The sequence below is a fragment of the Sturnira hondurensis genome, unplaced genomic scaffold (genome assembly GCF_014824575.4).
Source record: "Sturnira hondurensis isolate 20B ecotype Veracruz unplaced genomic scaffold, ASM1482457v3 Scaffold0024990, whole genome shotgun sequence".
Classification (NCBI taxonomy): Eukaryota; Metazoa; Chordata; class Mammalia; order Chiroptera; family Phyllostomidae; genus Sturnira; species Sturnira hondurensis.
Window position 1 is genome coordinate 965,581 of NW_028097621.1, and position 25,232 is coordinate 990,812.

At 41.1% G+C, this 25,232-nt stretch overlaps 1 protein-coding gene across 6 annotated transcripts; it reads left to right on the forward strand.

Annotated features, from left to right (window-relative positions):
* Nucleotides 1-1,541: 1,541 nt before the first annotated feature.
* Nucleotides 1,542-14,357, forward strand: POLR3GL (RNA polymerase III subunit GL). 6 transcript variants are annotated; one of them, XM_037039061.1, is made up of 10 exons: nucleotides 6,579-6,747; nucleotides 7,278-7,328; nucleotides 9,757-9,942; nucleotides 10,069-10,089; nucleotides 10,279-10,408; nucleotides 11,201-11,269; nucleotides 11,856-11,912; nucleotides 12,127-12,200; nucleotides 12,333-12,440; nucleotides 13,167-14,357. In XM_037039061.1, exons 3-10 carry the CDS (start codon nucleotides 9,799-9,801, stop codon nucleotides 13,251-13,253), a joined length of 690 nt encoding a protein of 229 aa, XP_036894956.1. In that variant the 5' UTR covers nucleotides 6,579-6,747; nucleotides 7,278-7,328; nucleotides 9,757-9,798; the 3' UTR covers nucleotides 13,254-14,357. The 6 variants fall into 6 exon arrangements, with proteins under 6 accessions (XP_036894958.1, XP_036894959.1, XP_036894954.1 ...); XM_037039059.1 differs by lacking the exons at nucleotides 6,579-6,747; nucleotides 7,278-7,328 and adding an exon at nucleotides 1,550-1,786; XM_037039060.1 differs by lacking the exons at nucleotides 6,579-6,747; nucleotides 7,278-7,328 and adding an exon at nucleotides 8,598-8,725.
* The last annotated feature ends 10,875 nt before the right edge of the window (nucleotides 14,358-25,232 follow it).

Here is a 25,232-nt window from a genome sequence, read left to right on the forward strand (position 1 = left end):
TCTTAAATAAGCCTGAGGAGGGTGGATATTTTGGGTCATTTTGAGAAAGAGCCAAGGGGCATTCCTAGATGCCTCCTCCCCACATTCTTGGGGGGGTGGGGTGGGGGAGAGGATAGAAAAGGGGCAGAGAGGAGAGCAAACCTTGTAACACATTTTATCTCATTGCATCTCTTTACTCTGTCTTACTTAGACTTGTTATTTTTGTTAATTATGATTTTATTATTCATTGATTCTTAAGAGAGGAAGCAAAGCATCAATTTGTTGTTCCACTCATTGGTTGATTCTTGTATGTGCCCTAACTGGGGACAAACTCTGCAACTTTAGCATATGGGGGTCAGTGCTTTAACCAACTGAGCACCTGGCCAGGGCCTACACTTGTTTTTTCATCTTGCTTGAAGTCTCCAAATCGCTTCTTAAGTTTCTTTCCCCTACCTGTCCCAATCAGTTTCTCTGGTCTCTGCCTCTCCTTGACACCTGCCCTGTCTCCATGGTTCCATAGCTTCCATTTGCATGTTTTAGGAATGAATTTGTGTCCAGCTGGAAGGCATCAGGGAAAATGGGGGATGAAGAAAATATCCTAAGGATTTGGAAAACTCACCTGAGATAATTCAGAAGCTGGATGCCACCAGCCACAAAATACTAAAACTAATGCTCCTGGAGAAAAGGAAGAGAGAAATATTTGCTGGGAAGCTACCCATTTTTACCAGCTACCATTTATTGGACACCAACTATTGTGTCAAGTACTTTACATACATTACCTCCAATCCTCAAAACAAAGCTATAAAGAAGGAATTATCTTCTTGCTGTAGATGTAGAAACAGAGACTTAATGAAGTTAAGTAAGTGCTCCAAAGCCTCACAGCTTTGTTTTTGTGCTATTCCAAAGACTGGGCCCTTGCCACTACCCATACAGCCTTCCTTTCAAGTCCAGAGGCTTGCTCTCAGGGTCATTTTCTCTGACATTTGGGATATTCTTGACTCACTCCTAGCTTTTCTCACACTGAACTCTTTCCTTCTGTTTGTGTGTGTGCATGTGAGTGTGCAAGCAGAACTCCTCTACTCACTGTGTTCCCTTTACCTAGGGCTGGGAGCAGCTGGAAGGTAGTGAAAAATGCAGGAAACACTCACTGGGCTTCTGCCCTGCCTCCCCAACTCTGGTTCTCTGATTCCTAACCTTTCCTTCCCCAAACTTTTTGCCATTTTCTCACAGACATGGCAGCAACCCGCAGGAAAAAAAAAAATTAAGTAAAGAATTATTCATTGGTGGTACTATAGGGAAGTAGTGTAAGATTGAAGGGAAGGTTGGAATAATGGTGAAGAGGCCAAGCTGTGAAGCCGTCACAAAAAGAATGATCTCTAATGAGTAGGTTTCATAAGGGTACATTTCTCTGTGGGAGGTCCCTCAACAGTTTGTCGGTCAGTAAGATCTGAAGTCAGGTTTTCTCTGTAATCTCTCGCTACCCAGTGGCTCCTCCATTGGCTCCTCCCAGTGGCTCCTCCTCCTCCAACTCCGTCTGGGATGAAATCGTAAATAACGGAGCCTTGGTTGATTCTGCAACCTCATCTCTCTCCGATCCAGGCTCCCTAGGCCTGGATTCCAGCTGACTCCCTCCCTCCTTCTCTTTCTCCGCTTCAAGTGGGCGGATCTCCCGCTGCTTCTCCTAGATTGGCAGAGAGAATTCACCAATGGGGAGCTCTAGGAGGAGGAACTAGTACCGCAGCAGCTTGAGGAAGAGGAGATTTCAAGTCGGCTGCGTCTTTGGCTCCGAGTGGGGGAGGGGCAGCAGGTAAGGCTCTGTCCTAGTGGTTCTGACTTGGTTCTGTCCCACATTTCCTGTACTAGTTCACCAGGGCCAAGATGCGAGATAAACAAAGATTTTGAGCAGTCTGTTGGGTCGGCTGTCCTCTGGATCCCTACCCTTTCTCTTCTGGGTTCCCATTGCTCTATTGATTAGTATATCAGAAAACCGTAGTTTTCTTTTGCGGATAGGCAAGAGATTTTAAAGCAAAAGTGAAAGATTCACTTTCATACTCCTGACTTTGCAATAGTGTCAGCTTTCCTCGAATCTATTAGTAGTATTTCCCTGTCTAAGAGGCTGACAGACTTTCGTTCTCAATCAAGCTGAAAGGTCACTTACTTTCTACTTGTAGGTTTCCTGAACCACCGCTTTTTGTTTTGTTTTGTTTTTGCAGAATTAATTGTTCCTCTGTCAGATGATAGCATTTTATGCATACCTCTAATAGAGTGCTTAGTGCACCCTGCCTCCTTAATGTTTCTATTATTCTCAGAATATAAGGTTTTGTAGGGCAGATTCTTAATGCACAGTGCCCGCTAAAGGTTAATTAAATGGGATTGATTGGGGATGCAGAATTTAAACGACTAATGTAATTATGGAACAATTAATAAAAGATAAAATATAAGACAGTATATAATTAAGGTCTCTTAAAATTAGTCATTCATAATATAGTAACTGCTTCCACAGTTCAGAGAAAGCTAGAAAGAATGGGATGGTGAGGGGATGCTTTATGAATCACAAGGCCTCAAATTTGGAAGAAACCTTAGAAATCATTTTATCATTGAGCAAATATTTATTGAGCATCTACTATATGCCAGACAGTGCTAGACAATGGGGATCATAATGAATCCTCTACTCTAGACTTACATTGTTCCTCTGATAAATGATATATAGTAAATTGTTATTCAACTTCTATTTAATTGTTTTTAGTCAAAGAACTCTATCTCACTCTGCAGGTCCTTCCATTTTTTGATATTTGTTCTTCAATTAATATCCAACAAATATATACCTCAAAAAATGCATTCTACCCTTTCATTGTAAAAGAGGGAGAGCTGGCCTAAAGGTGGTATTCTTTTTTTTTAAGATTTTATTTATTTTTCTTCAGAGGGGAAGGGAAGGAGAGAGGGAGAGAAACATCAATGCATGGTTGCCTCTGGTACATCCCCTGCTAGGAACTGGCCTGCAACCCAGGCATGTGCCCCGACTGAGAATCAAACCCCAGATCTTTTTGCTCACAGGCCCGCGCTTAATCCACTGAGCTACACCAGCCAGGGCTAAAGGTAGTATTATTAAAAATAAAGAACACTATCCCTCTTGCTTTCTGATTATAGAAGTAACATTTATTCCAGAAATTTAGAATCACAGAAAGATGTAAAGAAAAATATCTGTTATTTCATGACCATGATGTAGGCATAACCATTACTATTATTTTAGTATGTATTCTTTTAATTTCTTCTCTGCATATATACATATGCATGTGTGTATATATATTATACAAGTAAGGCCATGCAATAACTGCATTTTTATATCATATTTTCCCCACTTTATATTATATTGTGACTTTTTGCCTTTAAATATTATTTGAATTCATTTTATGGCTACATAATGGTCTAAAATGGATATTTTGAACTTTTTTAGAAAAGATTTTATTTACTCATTTTCAGAGAGAGGGGAAGAAGAAAGAGAAAGAGATGGAGAGAAATATCAGTGTGTGGTTGCATCTCACACACCCCATACTGGGGACCTGGCCTGCAACCCAGGCATGTGTCCTGATTGGAAATTGAACCAGCAACTCTTTGGTTTGCAGTCTGCCCTCAATCCACTGAGCTACTCTAGCCAAGGTGGTATTTTGAACTTTTTAAACCATTCTTTTTTGTTACTTCAGAAGTTTTGCTAATATGGAAAGCTCTTTGATGAACATCCTTGAACTTGTATCTCTGACTATATGCCTGATTTCTTTAGGATAGATTTTTATTTTTTAAAAGATTTTATTTATTTACTTTTAGAAAGAGGGGAAGGGAAGGAGAAAGAGAGGTAGAGAAACATCAATGTGTGAGAGATACATCCATTCATCAGTTACCTCTCACACACCCCCAGCTGGGAACCTGGCCTGAAACCGAGGCATGTGCCCTGACTGGGAATCAAACTGGTGACCTCTCACTTTGCAGGCCAGTGCTCAATCCACTGAGCCACATCAGCCAGGGTTAGGCTAGATTTTTAAAATACGATTAGTGTATTAAGTATATGAACATTTAAAAAAGGCTGTTGATCCAAGTGGTCATATGAGAGTGTTCATCTCAACAAAACTCATGACAGCCTGATTATTATTTAAATCTATGTCAGTTGGACAGGTAAAGCATGGTTTTATTCCTTATTCTTTTGTCAGTTGTCTATTCATGTCCTTTGCACATTTATTTTTTGAGGATGATTTTTTTCTACTTGGGCTTCCATGGATTCTAATATAATGAGTGTTAACTCCTTGTCTTTTTTCATTATAAATATAGAAAAGCCTAAACATTAGAACATCCTAGGCTTCAGTCCCTGGATTTCTTAGAACAGTGCCTGGCACAGAGGAAGCACTCAGTAAATATTTATTGAATGAATTAAGATGGTTTTATTTTTATTATTCCCATTTTACAGATGAAGAAACAGGTTTAGAGATTTTAAATACATTATTCAAGGTTATGTACCTGAGAAGTGACAGAACTGGGGTTCAAATCCATGTTCTTAACCACTACATGTACAGCCCTCCTTAAGTTCGATGTAATTGTTTTTCTGTATGTTTTGTTGCAACCCATTATGTGTAATTGGAAATAAGTATAAAATATATGAAATGTAGTTTTAGGGGAAGGAGAGTGCAGAGGTGTACATTAGGAAGGGTTGATATTAAAGAGGAATAGTTTGGGACCAGATTCTGTGAGACTTTAAATATCTTCAAGAATTGAGACTCAGTCACAATTTTAAATCTAAGAGACTCATTATAATTACTGAACTAAGTGGGGTAGAGATGGATGGGTTAGTTTCTCAAACACAAGTTTATTACCTGAATTAAATAAAATCTTGTTTTCTTTTACCTCGCTTCTTTGGGAGTCACTTGGTAGATATGTGGAAATGGAGTTAGATTTATCTAACCTCAAAACTCTTGGTCTTTTCCTGGCTTCTCACTTCTTTGCAACCAAAACAACTCCACTGCTAGAACTGTATCTGTCAAGTGGAAAGAGACCTAAGGCAGCTGATTAGAGTGTTCTTTCCCTTGAAAAGGCCTGAAGATATGGTGATGGATTCTTACTCCTTCTCCAGGATGCATGAGGCTTCCTCTCTCCCCTAATATGCTCTTTCAGTCAGATCACAATTAAATGTATTCATTAACAGCCATTTTTTCTTCACATTTTTTTGTGGCATTTGGACTTGAAACTTTCCTCAGACACGTATTTTTTTTACCCTCTCCTTCCTGCTACATATCAGTCTCATCTGCTATTGTTAGTATGTGTTTTTAAATTTAAATTAATATTTTTCTCTAATTACAAAAATAGTATATATTCAGTATAGAAGAAAATCTTAAAATACAAATAACAGCTCCCCCCAAAAAGAAACACACCTCAAATTAACCAATGTTAACTTTGGGGTATGCGAAGGGGGAACCCCCTAAAATCCCAGAATTATCTTCTGGAGGGACTTGTAGTTCAGGCTTCCCCTGCTAGGTGAGTATTCCAGGAACCCATCTGTATCAGTGCACCTGCTGGTGGTATTGTGAAAGGCTGCGTTCCCACTTAAGTGAATTTTTTTGAAAAATTCTCACAGAATCTTTTTTGAACTATCTTTCAACGTATTTGCCCATCTCATGATGGGTGATTTATGAGCACACCTGCCCACACCATGCTGAGTGTTCATCAGTTTTAGACCAAAAAATGGAATGCCACCCTTGCTATTCACCCAATATTGCCCCTGAGTAACTCTTTTTTTGTTTCCTTGTATTAAAAGAGTCCTCAAAGGGAAGTGTTTTGCTGACATGGAAAAGATGAAACAAAAAAATGGCAGAAGCACTAAAAGGCATCAAAATCTGTTCAAAAATTGTTCTGAGCAGTGGAAAAAAGTCTTGCTGGGTATATTGCATTAAATGGAGAGTACTTTGAAGATGACTAAAGTTTAAACATGTAAGAATAAATACACAATATTTTATAAATAAATTCTGTTTTTTGGGGGTCCCTCTCATACCTTTTAAGAACATTTTTATTTATGTAGGAGTGTGTATAAATTATTTTATAAATATTTAAAAATCTTTTTTACCAACTAATCTTTTGTAGAATGCCCTTCATTGAGTCATATATTTCTTGTCTAGAGAATTTGTTGGATATTAATTGAAGAACAAATATTCAAAAATGGAAGTACCTGCAAAGTGAAATAGGGGATACTCTCACTAAAGATAATTTGAATAACAATTCTATAAATTAAGTAAATATAATGAATAACAATTTACTAATTATGGTTTATCAGGGGAAGAATGCAAATCTAGAATAGAAATTTCACTATGATCCCCATTATCTGACATTATGTCTGGCATGTGGTAGCTGTCCAATAAATATTTGTTGCATGAACAAATGCATGATTTCTAAGGGTTCTTCCAAACTTGAGACCTTGTGATTTATATTTATAAAGTTTTCTCTCAGCATCCCAGACCTCCTACTTTTCTCCCTTCTCCAGACTGTGGGGGCAGTTATATTATAAATCACTAATTTAAGAGAACTTAATTATATACTGTATTATTTCTTATTGTTCCCTAACATGTTATTAGTATGTATCCTTAATATGATGTGATGAAATAGCACTTAATCTCTGTGATTCTCCTCCCCAAAACCAATAACCCCAGTCTAATCAGAAGAAAAACATCAGGCACATTCCAGCAGAGGAGCATTCAATCATATACCTGACCAGTACTCTTTAATACAGTCAAGGTAATCAAAAACAAGGAAGATCAGAGAAACTGTGAATTTCAAATTGCTCCTCAAGTTTTTAAAAAGATTTTATTTATTTATTTTTAGAGAGAGGGAAAGGGAGGGAAAAAGAGAGGGGAGAAACATCAGTTTCTCAATCAGTTGCCTCTCACACACCCCCAACTGGGGACTTGGCCCGCAACCCAGGCATGTGCCCTTACTGGGAATCCAACTGGTGACCCTTTGGATTGCCAGCTAGTAATCAATCCACTGAGACACACCAGCCAGAGCATCAAGTTTCTTTAAAATAGATTTTATTTCTTAAAATAATTTTGACTTATAGAAAAATTGAACAGATAGTAGGGTTGTTTTCTGTATAGGGTTGTTCCGTGGCACACAGTTTCCCCTATTATTAACATCATATGTTAATATGGTGTATTAGTTGCAATTATGAAAGCATATTGATATAATTATTATTAAAATATAATTATTTAAGGTCATACTTGATTCATATTTTCATAGTTTTACCTACTGTTCTTTTTCTATTCCAGGATTCCATCCAGAATACCATTCTACATTTACTTGTCCTATCCCTATTATGTGTATGTACATGTATGTACACATGGAAATGAAGTTAAAAGGATACATATTAAACTATTAATAATAGGGATCCTGGCCAGGTTGCTCATTTGGTTAAAGTATCATCCTGATATGCCAAGGGTGCAGGTTTGATCTCTTGTCAGGGCACATAAAAGAAGCAACCAATGAATGCATAAATAAGTGGAACAACAAATCAGTGTTTCTTTCTCTCTCCAAAAGCAATAAATAAAAAATATTAATAATTATTATTACTATATGGTGGTCATCATGAAATAATAGGTATTTTTCTTTATACTTTTATGTGTTTCCAAGTTTTCTAGAATAAGTGTGTATTCTATAATAAAACAAAGGGGATGGGGTTTTTTATTTTTAAGAATGCTGTCACTAGGACAGCTCTCCCTCTCTTTTACAATAGAAGCATGGCCTTTCCTTGTTTTTGGTGACTGACCATATTAAAGAGTACTGGTCAGGTATATGATAGGATGCTCCTCTGCTGGAATGTGCCTGATGTTTTTCTCCTGATTAGACTGGGGTTATGGATTTGGGTGATGAGGATCACAAAGGTAAAGTGGTAAGGTGACTTTTTTTAAAAAATATTTTATTTATTTGTCTTTAGAGGGGAAGTGAAGGAGAGAAGGAGAGAAACATCAATGTATGGTTGCTTCTCGTGAGTGCCCAGCTGGGAACTGGCCTGCAACCCAGGCATGTACCCTGACTGGGAATTGAACCGCACTCATGTGGTTTGCAGGCCCACGCTCAATCCACTGAGCTACACCAGCCAGGGCGTAAAGTGACATTTTTATCATTTCAATATTAAGGGTACCTTAATTTAACGTGAAGTAATATTGTTGATACTGACCTTGGTCACCCGACTAAAGTAGTATTCATCCAGTTTTTCCATTGTAAAGTTACTATCCCCCTTTTAAAAATTGTATTAGACAAAATTCCCTATATACAGCCCACACTTAAGGAGAGGGGAGTTCTACCCTCTGTTTTTAGAGGAGTCTACATAGTGTATTTGGAATTCTGCATGAAATATTTATCTTTTCTCTGTCATGTATTAATTTATTCAATCATTATTTATAGTAGTATAAACTCATGGATTTTATACTTTTTTTATTGTATACTTTTGGGTTGTAATCCAATACTATTTTATTTTATTGCTGAAACTGTTCTCACTTTGGCCATTGGGAGCTCTTCATTGGACTCTTATGCTTCTTTGACATAGCTCCATTAATGTGTGTGTGTTATTATGTTTTGTTTATTTTTAGCACTTTCTTTCTGGCACTAGAAGATACTTAAGTCTTGTCTTGTGTATTTACTGCCTCAACCATTTCTCCAAGAAGCCTTGATTCCTTGTATTGGAAAATGGTATTAGAAACCGAGATCTGGGTGCTAGGTGTGTTTCTTGTTTCTAGGGTATCATTTCTTTCAAGTTTCATTTTCATTTGATGGCTTTATCCCCCATTCTAGTGGCTTCTGACTGTCCCTTCAAGACTGATGATGACAAGAGGCAGAGTTCATTTCAGTAGCAGGAGGAACTTTCAATTCATCAGAGTTGATCACAGTGGAATGGGCTGCCATGGGGGAGAATGAACACCCTCACCTTAAAAACAAAGTTTTATTTATTTATTTTTAGAGAAGGGAAGGAAGGGAGAAAGAGAGGGAGAGAAACATTGATCGGTTGTCTCTCATAGGTGCTGTGTTTGAGGAGTGAGCCTGCAACCCAGATATGTGTTCTGACCAGGAATTGAACCAGATACCTTTCACTTTGTGGGATGACACCCAACCAACTGAGCCACACCAGTCAGGGCTTTAGGAAAATGTCACTAGAAGCAGAATAACTTAACAACTTGCAGAGTGGAGTACTACACTCTAAGGGGGTTTGCACTAAGTTCTGTGCTTCTAAGTGGTGTTTACAAAGATCAATTTGATTGTAATGGTTCCATCTCCCTACTCTTACCTCCTGCCACTGACAGTGAGACTGAGACCCTGTTCTTCCACAGTGCATGGCACACTACCTTTTCATGGTATGTGCTTAATAAATGCTTTATTGAAATGAATTAAATTGGATTGAATTGGGGCCTGGTTAGGTTTGGAATGCTAGGGAGAGAAAGAATTAAAAGGTCATATATAGATATGCAGATGGTGACATCAAATTATCTTAGGGATGTAGGGAAGTTTTATCCAAGGATTTTATCACTTTCCCTTGTGCTACAGTTACACTATATTGCAATTATCTGTCCTGTTGAGACCATGTCTCATCCATTATTTATATTTTCAGAAATACCCTTCCTGGCACATGCATTCTTAATCAAAATTTGTTAAATTACACTGGCTTTTAGGTCCCAGGGGAAAAGATTGTCTTATATTTCCTTGGCTTCCTATCCATTCTACTGTACTTTTTCTCTTTGTTTTTGTCTTCCCCAGGTTTTTCTTACTGGATCTCTGAATACCCAGGCCCCCTCCACCATGGCCACCTGGGGTGGGGGCCGGGGCCGGGGCCGGGGCCGGGGGCAGGGCCGGGGCCAGTTGACCTTCAATACAGAGGCTGTGGGCATTGGGAAGGGGGATGCTCTGCCGCCACCTACCCTGCAGCCTTCTCCACTCTTCCCGGTGAGTGTCTATCTTCCATTCCCAAGCCTCCGAAGTGCCCCTGATTAACTGTATATGATCCTGGATTTCTCCTGGGCCATCAAAAAACCATCCTAATCTTGCTTCTCCCTGTCTCTATGCACCTAGCTTGCACGGGATGTTTTCAAGGCAAGGAAATGTCTACCCTTACTTCTCTTAATCCCAGCTCCCCAGCTTTCAAAATGCTATGTTATAAACTTCATTAGTTTTTGGTCCTTTGCTCAGTAGGAGCATTGAATTGAATTGGGGGGAGACACCCTCCTGGATTTGTACTCCAGCATTTTCTCCCTGGACTGACCACTGCCCCTGCCTCCTTAGCCATTGGAGTTCTACCCAGTGCCTCTGCCCTCAGGAGAGGAAGGGGAATATGTCCTGGCACTGAAGCAGGAGCTACGAGGGGCCATGAGGCAGCTCCCCTACTTCATCCGGCCAGCTGTCCCCAAAAGAGGTCAGTTGGAATGTTCTGAGTGCCTTCTATGAGCAGTGCCTCATATTCAGCACTGCTGGGGGCCAGAGATGCCAGAAGAGGCACAGGAAGCTTACTGTCTAACTCAGGAGATCATAATAATTATCCCTGCATTTGCAATGCATGACAGTATCCTGGATTGGTTTTGTGTTTCAAGATAGTATTGGGACAGTAGGAGGTTAAGTGTTAAGATGCCCATTTCACATGTATAAATGGGGTGATATATTAAATTTTTAACAATCTAGTTATTACAGGCATTAACCAGTCAGAAGGGGTCTCTGAGTTACCCTGCTAACTACTACCCTGCTAACTTCTTGGTTAGTGGATCGTGGAGAAGTCAGGGATATCAGGAGGGACTGGAGAAGGGGGGTATACTCGGGAGGCTTGGGATAGCGGATATTTACTAACTGCTGGGGAAGTCCAGTATTTCAGGATATTGGCAACTGGTGCCTTCCTACTGAAGCCTTGGAAGCTGGAGTTCATAAGTTAGTCCCATTAACAAGGAGTAAAGAGAAGACAGAAACTCTGATTTTTTGCTCTCTAATATACTTTTTACTGTATCACATTACCTCTTGATATAGTCATGCTTTTGGGGTTAAGGAAGATAACAAAAACGTTGTAATTTTAGGTTCTCACTGAAGCTGACCCCCCTGGGCTCTGGGTTTGGACTGAAGGGGCAGACAATTTCTAAGTATTGAGAGGGCTAGGCCCTGAGGAACCTTGTTCTAGGCCTCTGAAAGGATAAAACTTTGACCTTGGCCTCTGATCCCTCAGATGTGGAGCGTTACTCAGACAAATATCAGATGTCAGGACCTATTGACAATGCCATTGATTGGAACCCTGGTAGGTGCTGGGTCCTTTCATTAACTGCCTTCTTTCAAATGTTTGATAGTTCTCAAACCACTGTCTCTCACCCCATTCACCCTCCTCTGTGTCTCCCAGCCCTCACTCCATTCAGAATTTACAAACTGGAGCCTTAGATGTGCTGGTAAACACTCGCAGGCTCTATCTAAAAACCTATTAAATAGCCCTCACTTCCCTGAAAACATCAAAGCCAGTTTTGTTCCAAGCAAATTTGACCCAACCCCTTTCTTAATCACTTTTATCCTCACCCTTATCTCTCCCTTAAAACTAGTCATTCCGTCCTGACTGGTGCGGCTCAGTTGGTTGTCTATTTTCCTGCATCCATTTGTCCTGCAACACATCCATTGTCCTGCAAAGTAAAAGGTTGTGGGTTTGATTTCCCGTCAGAGCACGTGGCTAGTTGCTTGGATTGTGGGTTTTGTCCCCTGACCGATGTTCCTCTCCCTCTCTTTCTCCCTCCCTTCCTCTCTCTCTAAAAATAAATAAATAATCTTTATGAAAAATAACTCATTCATTGGAGACCCAGGCAGGGTCTTACTGACTTTTACATTCCTACTATTTCCAGATTGGCGACGTCTACCCCGGGAGCTAAGGATCCGAGTGAGGAAGCTACAGAAAGACCGTGAGTATACAATAGGAAAAGAGGAAAAAAGAGAGATTTCCTTTTTCAACTGGAGGGCCAAGGCCCTCCCAATCTGCCCTCCCAATTCCTACCCAAAGCATCCAGTATTGTTGCTGGTTGCCCTGGTGGCCACATGAGGGCAGCAGAGTGATATGGTCTCTGCAAGAAGCTAAGGGAAGTTCTCTGATGGTTTACTTTTTGATCCTCTCACCAGGGTCCGCCATTCTACTCCCCAAAAGGCCCCCTAAGACCACAGAATATAAGGAGGAAACTATACAGAAACTAGAGGTAGGAGGAAATGTGCATAGGGACCACCTGGCCCCAGATCCATTTCTTTGTCTTTGGCCCTCGTATGCCTTAATTTTTCCCTTCTGTGAGCTGAGTCAGAATTTGTCTTCCTATGATTCATCTTCACATAAGACCCTGGAGAAGAAGGAGGAAGAATTAACTTCAGAGGAAGATGAGGAGAAAGAAGAAGAAGAGAAGGAAGAGGAAGAAGAGGAGTATGATGAAGAAGAACATGAGGAGGTAAAGGGGACCTACTTCTACCCACAGTTCCTCTCTCTTGCCCTCATTAGCTCTGGAGAGCTCAACTCTTTTCACCAGAGATGTTCTCTTCAGAAGGTTGGAGGGCCAAAGGAGATACTACCTCCAAAGGATAGTATCCTCCACTTTATCTGTCTGTAGGCTTTTCTTTCTTTTTTTTTTAAGATTTTATTTTAGAGGGGAAGGGAGGGAGAAAGAGAGGGAGAGAAACATCAATGTGTCGATGCCTCTCATACACCTCCTACTGCAGACCTGGCCCACAACCCAGGTACGTGCCCTGACTGGGCTTCGAACCGGCAACCTTTTGGTTTGCAGGCTGGTGCCCAATCTACAGAGCCACACTAGCCAGGGCTGTCTGTAGGCTTTTCTAAAGAGTAAACTACAACTAGCCCAGCTGGGTAGCTCAGTTGGTTAGAGCATTGTCCCAATATGCCAAGGTTGTAGCTGGGTCAGTGCATATACAAGACTCAACCAATGAATGTGTAGATAAGTGGAACAACACATCGATGTTTCTCTCTCCTTTTCTCTCTCTCAAATCAATAAGTGACTGTTTTAAATAAATAAATAAATAAATAAATAAATAAATAGTAAACTACAACTGGAAGGGATTTCTAGGCCTGGAATGGTGCTATTGGGAGGGAAGGGACCTGATACACAGGGAAGAAGGAGAATGCCAAAAGCATAACTGACTTTTATTTTCTATTTCAGGAAACTGATTACATCATGTCATATTTTGACAATGGAGAGGACTTTGGGGGTGACAGTGATGACCATATGGATGAGGCTATATACTGAAAAAGGACCCTAAGCAATAGCCTGTATCTTCATATATTTCTAATTTAAGATATAGAGAGTAACTGTCTCTATTATTTGGTTTTGTGGACAAGGAAATTATTTGCTCTGAGTCCAGATAACCTGTTTGGTCCCTAGAAATAGAAATGGAGAATGACAACAGACATTTTCTACTCTTCCCCTCTCTCTACCCTTGTACCACTTCTGATATCTTGGGGAAAGGGCAGAGGACCAATGTCTTAATTGTATGGAAGGGAGAAAGGAAGGTCAAAAGAAGAACTGGAATTGTTGGATCTGAGACAGCTATGCATATGCCCTTGCCCATTTTTTATATAGTTCTTTGTGGAGGTAACTGGGGGTGGGAGCAGTTAAGAGGAGTAAGGCCAGTTTTATACTTTTAAATAAAATATTTTTATCTGTCTCTCTATTCAAGGTGAGGCCTGATGGGAGAGGGCTGGAGAAATGAAGGGGATGCTTAGCTGAGCCATTCTCTCCTTACCTGTCAGTGTCCAGTGTGATATCCTGGGGGTTACAGCCTTCTTATCTTTTGCCCCTTCCTTCCCTCCACAGTGGTGGGACATGTGCTCCCAACCTAGCCCTGCCCAGGAACATTCAGGAAATTCATTTGCAGGGCTGTGAAGAGTGAGTAAAAGGGAAAAATAGCTCACACCCTAAAGATCAGTTGACTTCTGAGCCTCTGGTCCTCAGGCCACAGGACCAGAGCAGGGACAGGATTGTGCCTTTTCACATGTGTTCATAGGAGCACAGGCCCTCTCTTTCCCACATTTGACCTTGATCTTGTCCATGTTTACAAAGAATGATTGCAGCTATTTTAGTGGGGAGAGTCAAGAAAGCCAGGTGTGGGGAGGGAGGAGGTGCTGATTATTCTTCAGCACAGTGACTATCTTCTAGGCCCTGGTGACCCCACTTTGAAAAATATGTCTGTGTGGGTGGATGCCTCTGAATATTCTATTCTCCAATTCTAGAAGCCACTGTGTGGCTGAGTTGCAGTTTCTCTTTTGGTTCTTTGTGGAATTTAGTTAGCCTTTCTCTCTTCTGTCTTTGAGGGCAAGAGAACAGGTGGTGTTGCTTTACAGGAAGTAAGGACGGTGTGAAGGAGGGGAATGACTTAGGGACACTCAGCTCTGAGAGATGCTTTCTCAGCCACATAGCTCTCCCTTGGCCGAGGTCACTTCCCTATGTTTGATTGGCTTCTGAGGAAGCTCTACAAGAGCTGATTGGTTCCAGTCACTTGACATGGTAGCATTCACAGGCTAGCTGCTTTCCAGAGGACAGAATGAGGCAGGCACAGATAGCAAAACCCTGCTGAACATTTGAAAGCCATGGGATGCAGGAGAAGCTTCAAGGAATTCCCCAACCATAATCAGGCTGGTTGACTAAATTCTCCACAGCATCAAATGACAGAAATAACGTTACATATTTCTGACTCCATTGTAAAGAATGAATAGGGGCTATGACTCCATTGAGGGAAAGCCCCTTAAAAGCCTGGTACAGTGTAGTAGGTATGGTGTAATAGTAGGTGTTATGGTAGAAACAGCCAAGAGACCAGAATAGGAAACCAGAATAGAAACAACATTCCAGAGTTCTTAAGTAATTTGTGATGATTGATGTGTTTCCTTTTCTAGCTCTTGGAGGTGTTGTGAGTAGAGTGGGAATAGGGAGAAAACCTGTCACTGCGGTTGCCCAGTACACTATATGGCTGAGGAGAATCAGCAAGAAACGAAACTAAAAGACATTGAAAAATCTCCTTTTGCCCATCTCCCCTACACACACACACACACATAGACATAAATCCTCACCTGGTCAACTATATCTCTTTGTTGGGGTTCACAGCCAGTTCCCTAAGTCCCATTTAATGCCAGCTTGGGAACTTAATGAGAACAAAGAAGATTATAGACAAGAGACGGTAGAGGAGGAGTGGAATACATCCCTGCTCCCCCCACCCCATCCTGACCTCTGTACACACACATATTTTGCTCAGAAATGGAAGAAAGGAGGACAAAGGTTAGAGTGACCACTTGGCATCAGTTGTACTGCCTCAAAGACAATATCAGAAAGATCAGACCATTTTTGGACTCTTTCCTGTCTGGCTTCCTGCTCTCCTGGCACGTGACCTTGCTGAACAAAGCCAGAGGCATGGGGCCCAGAAACTTCCCCAGATTCCAGAACAGCTCCAGGCACAAGCTAGACTGTTTCCACTGACCTCTACCCCACTTTTCATAGGCTCTATCAGGCGGGCTGGGGTTGAAGCCTAAGCCCAGTAAACAGGGCTGCTATTCCTCTAGAGGCCCCAGAAAAAGGTTAGAGGTTGAAGCACTAACAAACATTTAGAGAAGACCTATGCGGTGCTTGCTCAGCCCTGTACAATGTGCTTGCTAAGGCCTGCTTATGTTGAAGAGATTGTTCCCATGGCTACAGCCTGGGCTGCACTGGCTTAGGCAGGGTAGGTTTTCTGACAAGAATCCTATCTTTTCCTACCCTATATTCTTAGCCTTCCGGTCCCCTCCCAACTTGGACAGAAAGCTTGAAAGTGGGGTCTGCAAATTTAACTTCAGGGTCTCAAGTGGTTTGAGGGAGCTGAACTGGAGACCTGGATGAAACATGCAGTTTAGAGGATCAAGGGGTAGAGACCAAAGAAAATTGGAGTGTTAAATGTCAGATGGACAAGACACATTTGGTTGGTTAAGAAAAGATAATTATTTTCCTCAATTCATTTTTACTGCTGTTTGAAATTTGAAAGGAAAGCAGGGTGGCTTGTAGGCATAGGCTGGCTGAGAACTAAACCAAGGTGAAGAGGTGAAGGACTATCATCTCAACTGGGCAAAGCACTGGTTTATGATCCTAGTTTCACTAGTCCATAGTTTTGTGTTCTTTGGAAAGTTATGTCAAGTCTCTAAGCCTCAAATTCCTCATGTGTGAAACAAAATTTGGATTAGAATGCCCACTAGGAATCCTTCAAGCCAATGTGGCTCCACCTGCAAGAGTCTAAATGGTTCTGAGAACAAAGGTCAGGACATGTTCAGCTTTTGCTGAATTCTTTCCATCTGTTGGACTTCCCCATCTTATTTTCAGCTTGGTGAGCTAAAGATACCTTATGCATCTAACCAGGCTTTTTCAAGAACCTACTTTAACTCAAGTAGCAGGAAGATCAGCAAGAAGGAGACAACCCCTGCAGCAGAGTTCAAGGTCATGATCTGTAAGCCAGAACTCAAATCAATCAGGCCACCAAGAAATGGTCTACTGAGGAAGGAGCAGTGGTGAGATCCTCTGTATATCCTCTTGTATATAATGTTTAGCTAGAGGACAGGGAAGAGAAATGAGATGGAGAGGAATGCTGTAGCTCAGTTAGCTAATCTGGCCAGACCTCTTCTCCATTAACATTTCCCTTAGTGAGGCTCACTTTCCCCTCAAGGTTATTTGGGACCAGGAAGCTAGAAATAAGTTCTGGCTTCCCAGTATTACCTCAGAAAATCCTTTGCCTTATCCCCAACAGGACTTAATTTGCCATTTTCTATCCTGGAGGGAACCCAGGTTTCCCCTGGAACCCTAATGAAAGTCATTGGGAAGACAATAATCTCACTCTAACTGAGAGGGTAAGTGCAATAACCTCAGGAACCCAAGACTTTGGAGGATGGAATCCAGGGATTCCTCAGACCCAGTCTTGACCTACGCAGAAAGGGTCTGTTCCCCCATGACTTCTGAGTCTGGGACTATTTTTTATTCTCAAACCTCTTCTCCAGGATTCTCAGCTGTGGGCTGGACTTTCCAAAGCCAGTACCCCTCCCTTCCTGAATCTTTCTCATCCTGTGATGCCATTTCGCTTGGTGTACAATGGACAAGGGAGAAAATATTCAAGTCTTGTCTCTAACATTCTTTGTTACATGTAGGGCAGCATTGATAGATAGTGTTATAATAGGAGAGAGATGAGTTAGACCTGTCTTTGCCTTACTAAAGGGTTGGGGGAAGTGAACTCACCTAAATCTGGGACAGTGATCTGGGGTATTTTCTGTTTTGGAGGGAATAGATAAAATCTCATTTGGATAGGGAAGCAAGCCCTGGTACTCATTCTTCTGTGGTCTGATATGGCCAGAGATGCAACCATTCTGGAGGAAAAAAATTCCCTCACCTAAGGTGGTCAAAGTAACTTTTTTACCTCATTTCTCTCAAGCAAGTGTGGTAAGAAGAAGTGAAATAAAGATGGGCTCAGTGGGAGAAAGGGCGAATGCTGATCAGTCTTTTTCATAGCCCTCAGCTCCCTGGCCCCAAGCCTCTTCCCTAGTCCCTACACATTCTTTCCTGTCTGACCACACTTGGCTGCTCTTGGCCTCTCACCTCTCCCTTACTTGGCCTGGCTTCTGTTTTGAAACTTGCTTGTCACTCTGAGCTACCACTCTAACACCTGTCCAGAGATATCAGGGATATCTACAAACTTCTCAGCAACCAGCCCAGGGCCAAGTCAGAAAGGATGACTTAGGACTAGAGAAAGAGCTTGTCTTTCTTATTATCATTGAGATTTTTTTTCTCTCTCCATGGCTGGTTTTCCATGTTTCTCTTTGCCTCATGTCTTTTGCATCATACTGCTTAAACTGGGTTATTCATAGGTGATGTGGTGAGGAGTGTTTGGAGCCACATAATACACAAGGCATACTTCTCACAGTGTCAATTGTGTCTTTTTTTTGAAAAATATTTCATTTATTTATTTTTAGAGAGAGGGGAAGGGAGGGAGAAAGAGAGAGAGAGACAAACATCGATGTGTTAGAGAAACATTGACCAGTTGCTTCTTGCAGGCCCCCAACCAGGGACCTGGACCACAACCCAGGCATGTGTCCTTACCAGGAATTAAACCAATGAACTTTCAGTTTGTAGGATGATGCCACAACAATCAGGGCTCAATTTTCCTTTTAAGATTTTGTGGAGAGATAATTTTTTATACTAAAACTATATAAATATATTCTATAGTGTAAGTTAAAATGTCCACTTTTTAAACCTATAATGCATACTTTAAAGACATTTCTGACTTGTGACAGGCTACTTTGGACTGCTCTGGAAGTCCTGGAGAAAATGGTTCACTTTCCCTAATCTTAGGGGTCCTTCAGAGGAAATACTTGGAAAGCTCTACTTAGAGCAGAGGTGACCACTAGACAGGTGTCAGGCAGGCATAAAGAAAGGAGTTGAAGCGGTTGAATGTAATGCAATAGGGAGTAGCGAGAACTGGCAAATGAAAGCCTGTCTGGACCCTTCAGCTCCTGCAGGTTGATGCCCAAATACCGTGTGGGCTCTGTGTTACCAAATAAGATTGCTTTTTAAAAGAAGCCAGAACAGTAGATCTTAGTGAAAATTTTGTTTTTAGATGTTTATAGGCAATTCTAATTTTTAGGAAGGAACAGTACAGATTTCTAAATATTTGCAAGCTGATTCCACCTATGGGCCCCCAGTTTGCTGCCTCTAATCTCTTACATTTCTTTATTTTCCAAAGGAATATGAGATCCAAATCTGGGCTCCCAAATTTTTGAATTCTGTTCCCAAGAGTTGGGGGCAGTGAGGTGTATGAGGCTGCAGGAGAGTTGGGAGCTCTTCCACAGGACAGCTTGGGGAGGTAGAAGAAAAGCCTCTGGGTACCACTGGCAGGCTACACCTTTCTCCTGGGGAGCAAAGAAGGCACTGATCACTGCCCACCACCCTTCCCCTGATCTACACTGATATGGAGCTAAAAACCATTTTATGGTCTGGAACAGAAACCAAAGTTTTGTCAGAGTCAGAAGGTGAGTGAAACCTGAAAGTCCAGGAATAGAAGTGGGAGAATGAGAGGCAAAGGGAGGATTAGCTATGAGTCTGGATAGATGAAGGAGGAAGTCAGAATTTAGACAGGTGAAGTGGAGAGGGAGGGGTCTTTAGACACAGAACCATACAAGGGAAACACAGTTCTCACGCCCCTGACCTTACCTTCCCTCCCAGGAATTAAAATCCTTCCTCTGTCCATCTGTCCTGGAGGTTAAAAATATTCAAGCTGGACACCCAGCCAGACATTTCCAAGAACCTGTTTACTAACTATTTGATTGACTTGGAGAGAGAGTCAGCAGCTCCATCGCCCAATTACGAATGAGAATAGACTTTGCTTGACATCCCAGAGCTCAAAGCATGTGGAATTCACAATTATGTCCCCATGTTCTTCCTCTTCCCATCACTCCATTGCCTGGAGATAACCAATAACTTAGTAGTCAGAAAAATCCCAGCCTTCAGAGTCTGTTCATTCTTTTAGCCTTATATAACAAGCCCACTGGTGAGAACAGCAGGGTCCAGCCAAATGAAAGGTCAGGACAAAATAGGAATAGTCTAAATAGGCTAAATTGGGCCTCGTCAATGGGCTCACCTCTATCGCTCTCTTTTTAAATCTTTACCTGAGGATACGTTTATTGAATTTTTTTTTAGGGAGAGAATGAGAGAGAGAGAGAGAGGTACATATATATGTGAGAGAAACATCTATTTATTGCCTTCCATAGGCACCCCAGCACCCAAATCAAGGGTGAAACCCATGACCTTTTGGTGTATGAGCCACCCAGCTAGGAATTGCTTTTCTTTTCTCCTTCCTTCCTTCCTTCCTCCCTCCCTCCCTCCCTCCCTCCCTTCCCCCCCCCCCCCTAGTTTGTGCTTTATTGATGCCTGGATGCTCAGGCCTTAACCACAGTGGATATAGCTGCTCCTGCTGTTTCTTGGTCTTCAGGTTCATCTTCATGCTTGTTGAGTTGGCAAGGCTTTTCTTGGGCTGCAGATCCAGGCAGGGGCTTGTACTTCTTGCCCTTACAGAATGTCCCAAGGTTCTCTTTCTGAGTCTGGTTAATGACAGTGAGAACACAGGCAATGGATTTGGGAACAACTCAGATCTTTAGAAACCTTAAAAGCGGGGCCACCTGTCACTTTGGTGATGCACAGGTAGAACAGCTCCACCCCTTCTTGCTGCAAAGGTCTCAGTCCTTAATTTTTGCCATGGCTGAACAAGCCACCACTGCCCTCCACTGGTTTTTGTGCTGCTTAGTCTAGTCTACCTCAGGGGGGAAAAAATCTAATGAGATGTAATATCTTTAAATGAGGAGTTTGAAAATACTTTGTAGTGTCCACATTGTATATGCAGCACCCTCTGTTCCTCAGTTTATCACTCCAAATGGTGGACAGCTTTCTTCTGGGGTTGTATATGAAAAAGTTAAGAAAGCTCAGTTCATTTCCATGTTTCAGAGGCCTGAGAAGCACACCAAGATTATGAGAGAGATAAAACACTTTTGCTCCCAGAGCTGTACCAAGGGATGTTAAAGGTGTTCAAAAGCACTGTCCTGGACAGGGGATGGGAATTCCAACAGTAGGCTACCTGTCCCCTACCACAATGAACTCCAGGCTGAGCCAGCTTCTATACACTGACTTCTTCTCAGACTGTTTTGTTCCCCAAACACAGAAAATGAATCGAAAGGAAGAAAGAAAGAATGGCCTTACTTCTGATAGGTTAAAGAGGAAGAACAATTTTTGGGACATGGCTGGGAATGAACTAATCAAGGTGGCAGTGGTGTGGAGGATATGCCTCCTTTTTCTTTTAGATAATAAACACTTTACTTGCTATTGTTTTAACAGCTCACGTACATTTTTTAAACCTTCACAATAATCTTCTGAGGTAGGTACTATTATTATCTCCCATTTTATGGATAAACAACCACAGAGGTTAAAATCTTTTCATCTCATAGCACACATAAACTAAATATTAAAATTCTATGGCACACCAAAAAATACATTTTTTGCTCATCTGACAAAAAATAGGTAATATTGATTCATTCATACCCAGTGGCTATTGTTGTGTTGGTTGTTGTATTATTATTTAACAATCTAAGGTACAAGATGTCAGTATCCCTGACTAAATAGTCAGGTACTGTATGTTTTAAAAATTCTTGTGGCACACTGGTTGAAAATCACTGCACTATGTACTATTGTAACCCAGTAGAAACTTTAACATGACCCTTTCTCCTTTCTTTTTGATTCAAAATAGCATCCTGACTCACCTGTTGTTTCTTTCTCCCTTGAATGACATGCCTATTAATTATTAAGCCTTCAGGACAATAAAGTTCTGATAATCTCTAAAGTCCATCAAATTAGAGATAACATCTAGGCCTCAGTTGTGTTTCAGACCCAGGCCCAGAAAAGACAATGCAATGCCATGGCTGACACCACAACCTGTGATCAACTACCCCCTACCCTAGCACCAACCAATTAGTAAATGCCACAACTTTGACCATGACCCTCTCTTAGTCACCATAATTGATATTTTCTCCTATATAACCCATCCCCTGAAAACCACTGGGAGCCAGGTCTTTGAGCATTAGCTAACCTGTATCCCAGTGAGGACCACTTCCTAAAAATAAACTCTTACTTTCTTTGTTGCAAAGTCCTGTCCATGTCTTATTGGGCTTTGATGTATGCAGATGAATGGACCCCTTTAGTACAGTACAGTAACACTATTTCTCCTTAATATCATAGGAAGGCTAATCCTTGACATTTTTTTTAGGCTATAGATTTATCTTTTGGGCCAGGACCTATGGCCCTGGATCTGTATCCACCCCTGAGAGGGAGTTTTTTAGCCTAGGAAATAGAGGTGGATATGGAGCAGAACAGACAATGGGGTAAAGGTTTCTGCTCTCCAACTCCAGAACTAGTGAGGTTGGGGTGCTTGGGACAGGGACTGGGCCATTGAAGGGGTAGTGAAATATTTTCCTTATCCACCTTATGCATTCTATCATTTAGAGATGGTCTAAGGAAAGAAAACCAGGGAAAGGTCTGTATGCTGTTGAAAGAATTGGACAAAAGTCACTCCACCCACTTCATATCCTTCAGCTAGTATGTGATTATTTTTATTGACCAGATGCTTGGTCAGATCCTCTCCCCACACTTTTGCCTCCCAATGCCTCAATCCAAATTACTGCATCCTTGTGTTCCCAGTCTGTTCAGAGGTATCAAGGTAGCCAAGGACCCTGCTTGGTAAAGTACTTGCCCTTGTTCGTTTTACTTTCTTTAGCTCTTTCATTTCTTTAGATAGTTAGTTTTCTTTCTGTCTGCTCTCAATTCTTCCTGTATCACATTGGACCTAGTGAATATATGACACTAAGAACTGGATCTCCTCTAGTAGCTGTACGTAGAAGTTATAGCACTTTAAAAATTAAAAGTCATATAAAAAGAGCATGGGAAAAGAAGACCCAAAATATCTGCCCACTTCAGTGGAGAAACAGCTGGGCTGGTACCCAGGGAAATGTACTTAAGTGAACCTACATACAATAAATGACCTGAGGTGAGATAGAAGTTGTGTAGAAATCAAAAGGAAGTTCAGTGGGGACTTTTATGTTCTAAGGAAAGAGTGAGTTTCTTCCAGTTATTTCCAGTAGCTACTTATTTCCTTCTTCGGGTTTTTGCCACACTGTTTAATATGGTAGTCTCTAATCACATGGAGTTTATTACATTTAAATGAAGTTAAAAATAAAAATTCAGTTATTCGGTCACAGTAGCCTCATTTCAGAGCTCAATAGCCATATGTGGCTGGCTAGTGGCTACCATATTAACACAAATACAGAACATTTCCATAATCATAGTAAGTTCTATTGGAAGTGCTGGATTTGAGGTCTGAAGGAATCAGGAGGGGATGCATATGTTCTGGCTCTCAGAGGATTTTATCTCTAGCAGACCTGGGTATGTTATCTACCTGCTCCCTGCCATCCCCTTCTCAAATTAGTTACCAGTAACAAGATGTGTACACAAACAACTGAGTTTTGTGCTCCTTGGTCTCTTTATCCCTTAGTTCTGCCCTCTGGCTTGCTCTTGGTTCTTGTTCCACCTCTCCAGTCCCTGAAGAGCCAGCTGCAGTAAAAACTTTTCCATTAACTTTGACCTAGTTTCCTGGTCGCAGACTTGAAAAAGGGAGGAGCCAATAGATTCTTGAATAGTTAAGAAAAGGACACAGAGGTAAGAGTAAAGGTGAGAATCACAGTGGCAATAGAGAGCTAGAAACTTTGACACCTTGGTAAGGAAAAACAAAGAGAGCCAGGAAAAGAGGAAAAGAGCTGAGAATGAAAGACAGACCTAAAAACCGAAATTAAAAAGAATCTTTTCAATTTCACTTTCTCTTCAATTTACAATTTCATGGATTTCCAGAAATCTGTTTGGAATATGTAGAGGCCCACAGTAAAGTCAAACCCCAAATAAAGGCCAGGACTAGATCTGTCTACAAAAGATCAATTGAGCCAGAAATCAAAAAGTACATTAACCCCTGCCGTTTCAGGGTTTTCCATCCTACTTACTCATTTAGGAATAATAAAAATGATTTCAATTAGAGGGAGAACTATGTGGTAATCTATTGTTACTACCCCACAAGGAAGAAATAGTAACTGAAGCATACATCCTAACAGATAAGGGTGGGGTTGAATATTCAGCAAACATTTACTGAATTACGATTATATGCTTGGATAGGTACTGTGTTGCAAACTGCAGAGATAAAAAAAATTAGGAGCAGCCTTCAAAAATTTAATACAACTCTAAATCCTTAAGTCCCGAGTAACTATTTTTGTCCTGTTGCATGTAAACCAGGTTTACACTGGGAAGAAACTATGATAAAGCCAAATTATAAAATACAGGAACATAAACTTTTCCTACCAAACCCCATGAAAACTTCATTTCCTTGTATTTCAAGAGCTCATCCAAAAATTCATGCACTCCAAAACTAAGAAATTCAGTGATCAGCTATGGATATAGAACACTAGGTCACCAGAAGATCCCAGCTAGTTTTTAAAAATTTTGAGAGGGGAAGGGGAGAAACATCAGTGTGGTTGCCTACTGGGGACCTGGCCTGCAACCCAGGCATGTGCTGTAGACTGGGAATCGAACTAGCAACCCTTGGTTCACAGGCTGGCACTCAATCTCTGAGCCACACCCCAGCCAGGGCCGAGCTAGTTCTTTACAGAATTGGAAAAGGCTAAATAGAGCTCAAATTTCTTCCCTCTACACCTTTCCAAACCCACAGTAGGGTCAATAGGTAATACTCCTTATGGGTTTTTCAAGAATGAATTGTGAAGCAGGGGAGAAACTCCTTCAGGCACATTTTCTAGTAAGTTCTCCAACACCATCTGACAGACAAGGAAACAGTTTTTGCCATTAAAAACCTTTATTTTTATTGTTTTTTAAAAAGAATACCCCCACTTGGGGTAAAAATCCATCTGGGTAAGTACAAAATATATCGTTTATCATACAAAAAGATACACAATTAAAAAAAATTAAACCACCTTCAGTCCCCACACTTCCTCAGAAAAGGGTGGAGCTCAGTGCTCTAACACAGGACGGAACAAAGTGCTAAAGGCTGTAGTGAGAGAGGGACTATTATTATTAATATCCCCCATCTCCTAACACTGGTTAGGAAAGGGAAGCCCTGGGGGCTTTTGTGGAGACCTGCTCTCCAGTTTCTCATGGCAATGTCTGAAGGCTCTGATCAGTGTTGGGGCATCTTGTTTTAGAGTTTTTCCTTAGGTATGGAGAAGTCACTGTGGGCAAGACTGATAGCAGTAACCCTTCTCATATGAGTGTCAGAATTATAGAATTCTGTACACTGGGATGAAATCTCCAAAGTAATAAGCAACTTTTCATTTTTATTTGTCCTTGTGCTTATGCCTAAGGACATAGTAACTAAGACCAGTTTTAGCTTACATTTTGATAGAAAAAGAAAATGACAGAAACTGAAGTGCTAAAAAAATTCCCTTAGAATCAGTTCCAAGGACTCACGTGAAAAGAAAAACACATTCTCCCACGTTTTCAACAGAAGACAGTGCAATAGGCTCTAAAATGGCTTTTAAGACCTTTGGTAAGGCATAGTTACTAATGCTTTATGCCACATTAAAGTACATTCTTAGCAAAGACAACCTTAGAGCTTCTTCCCTTTAATTAACGTAA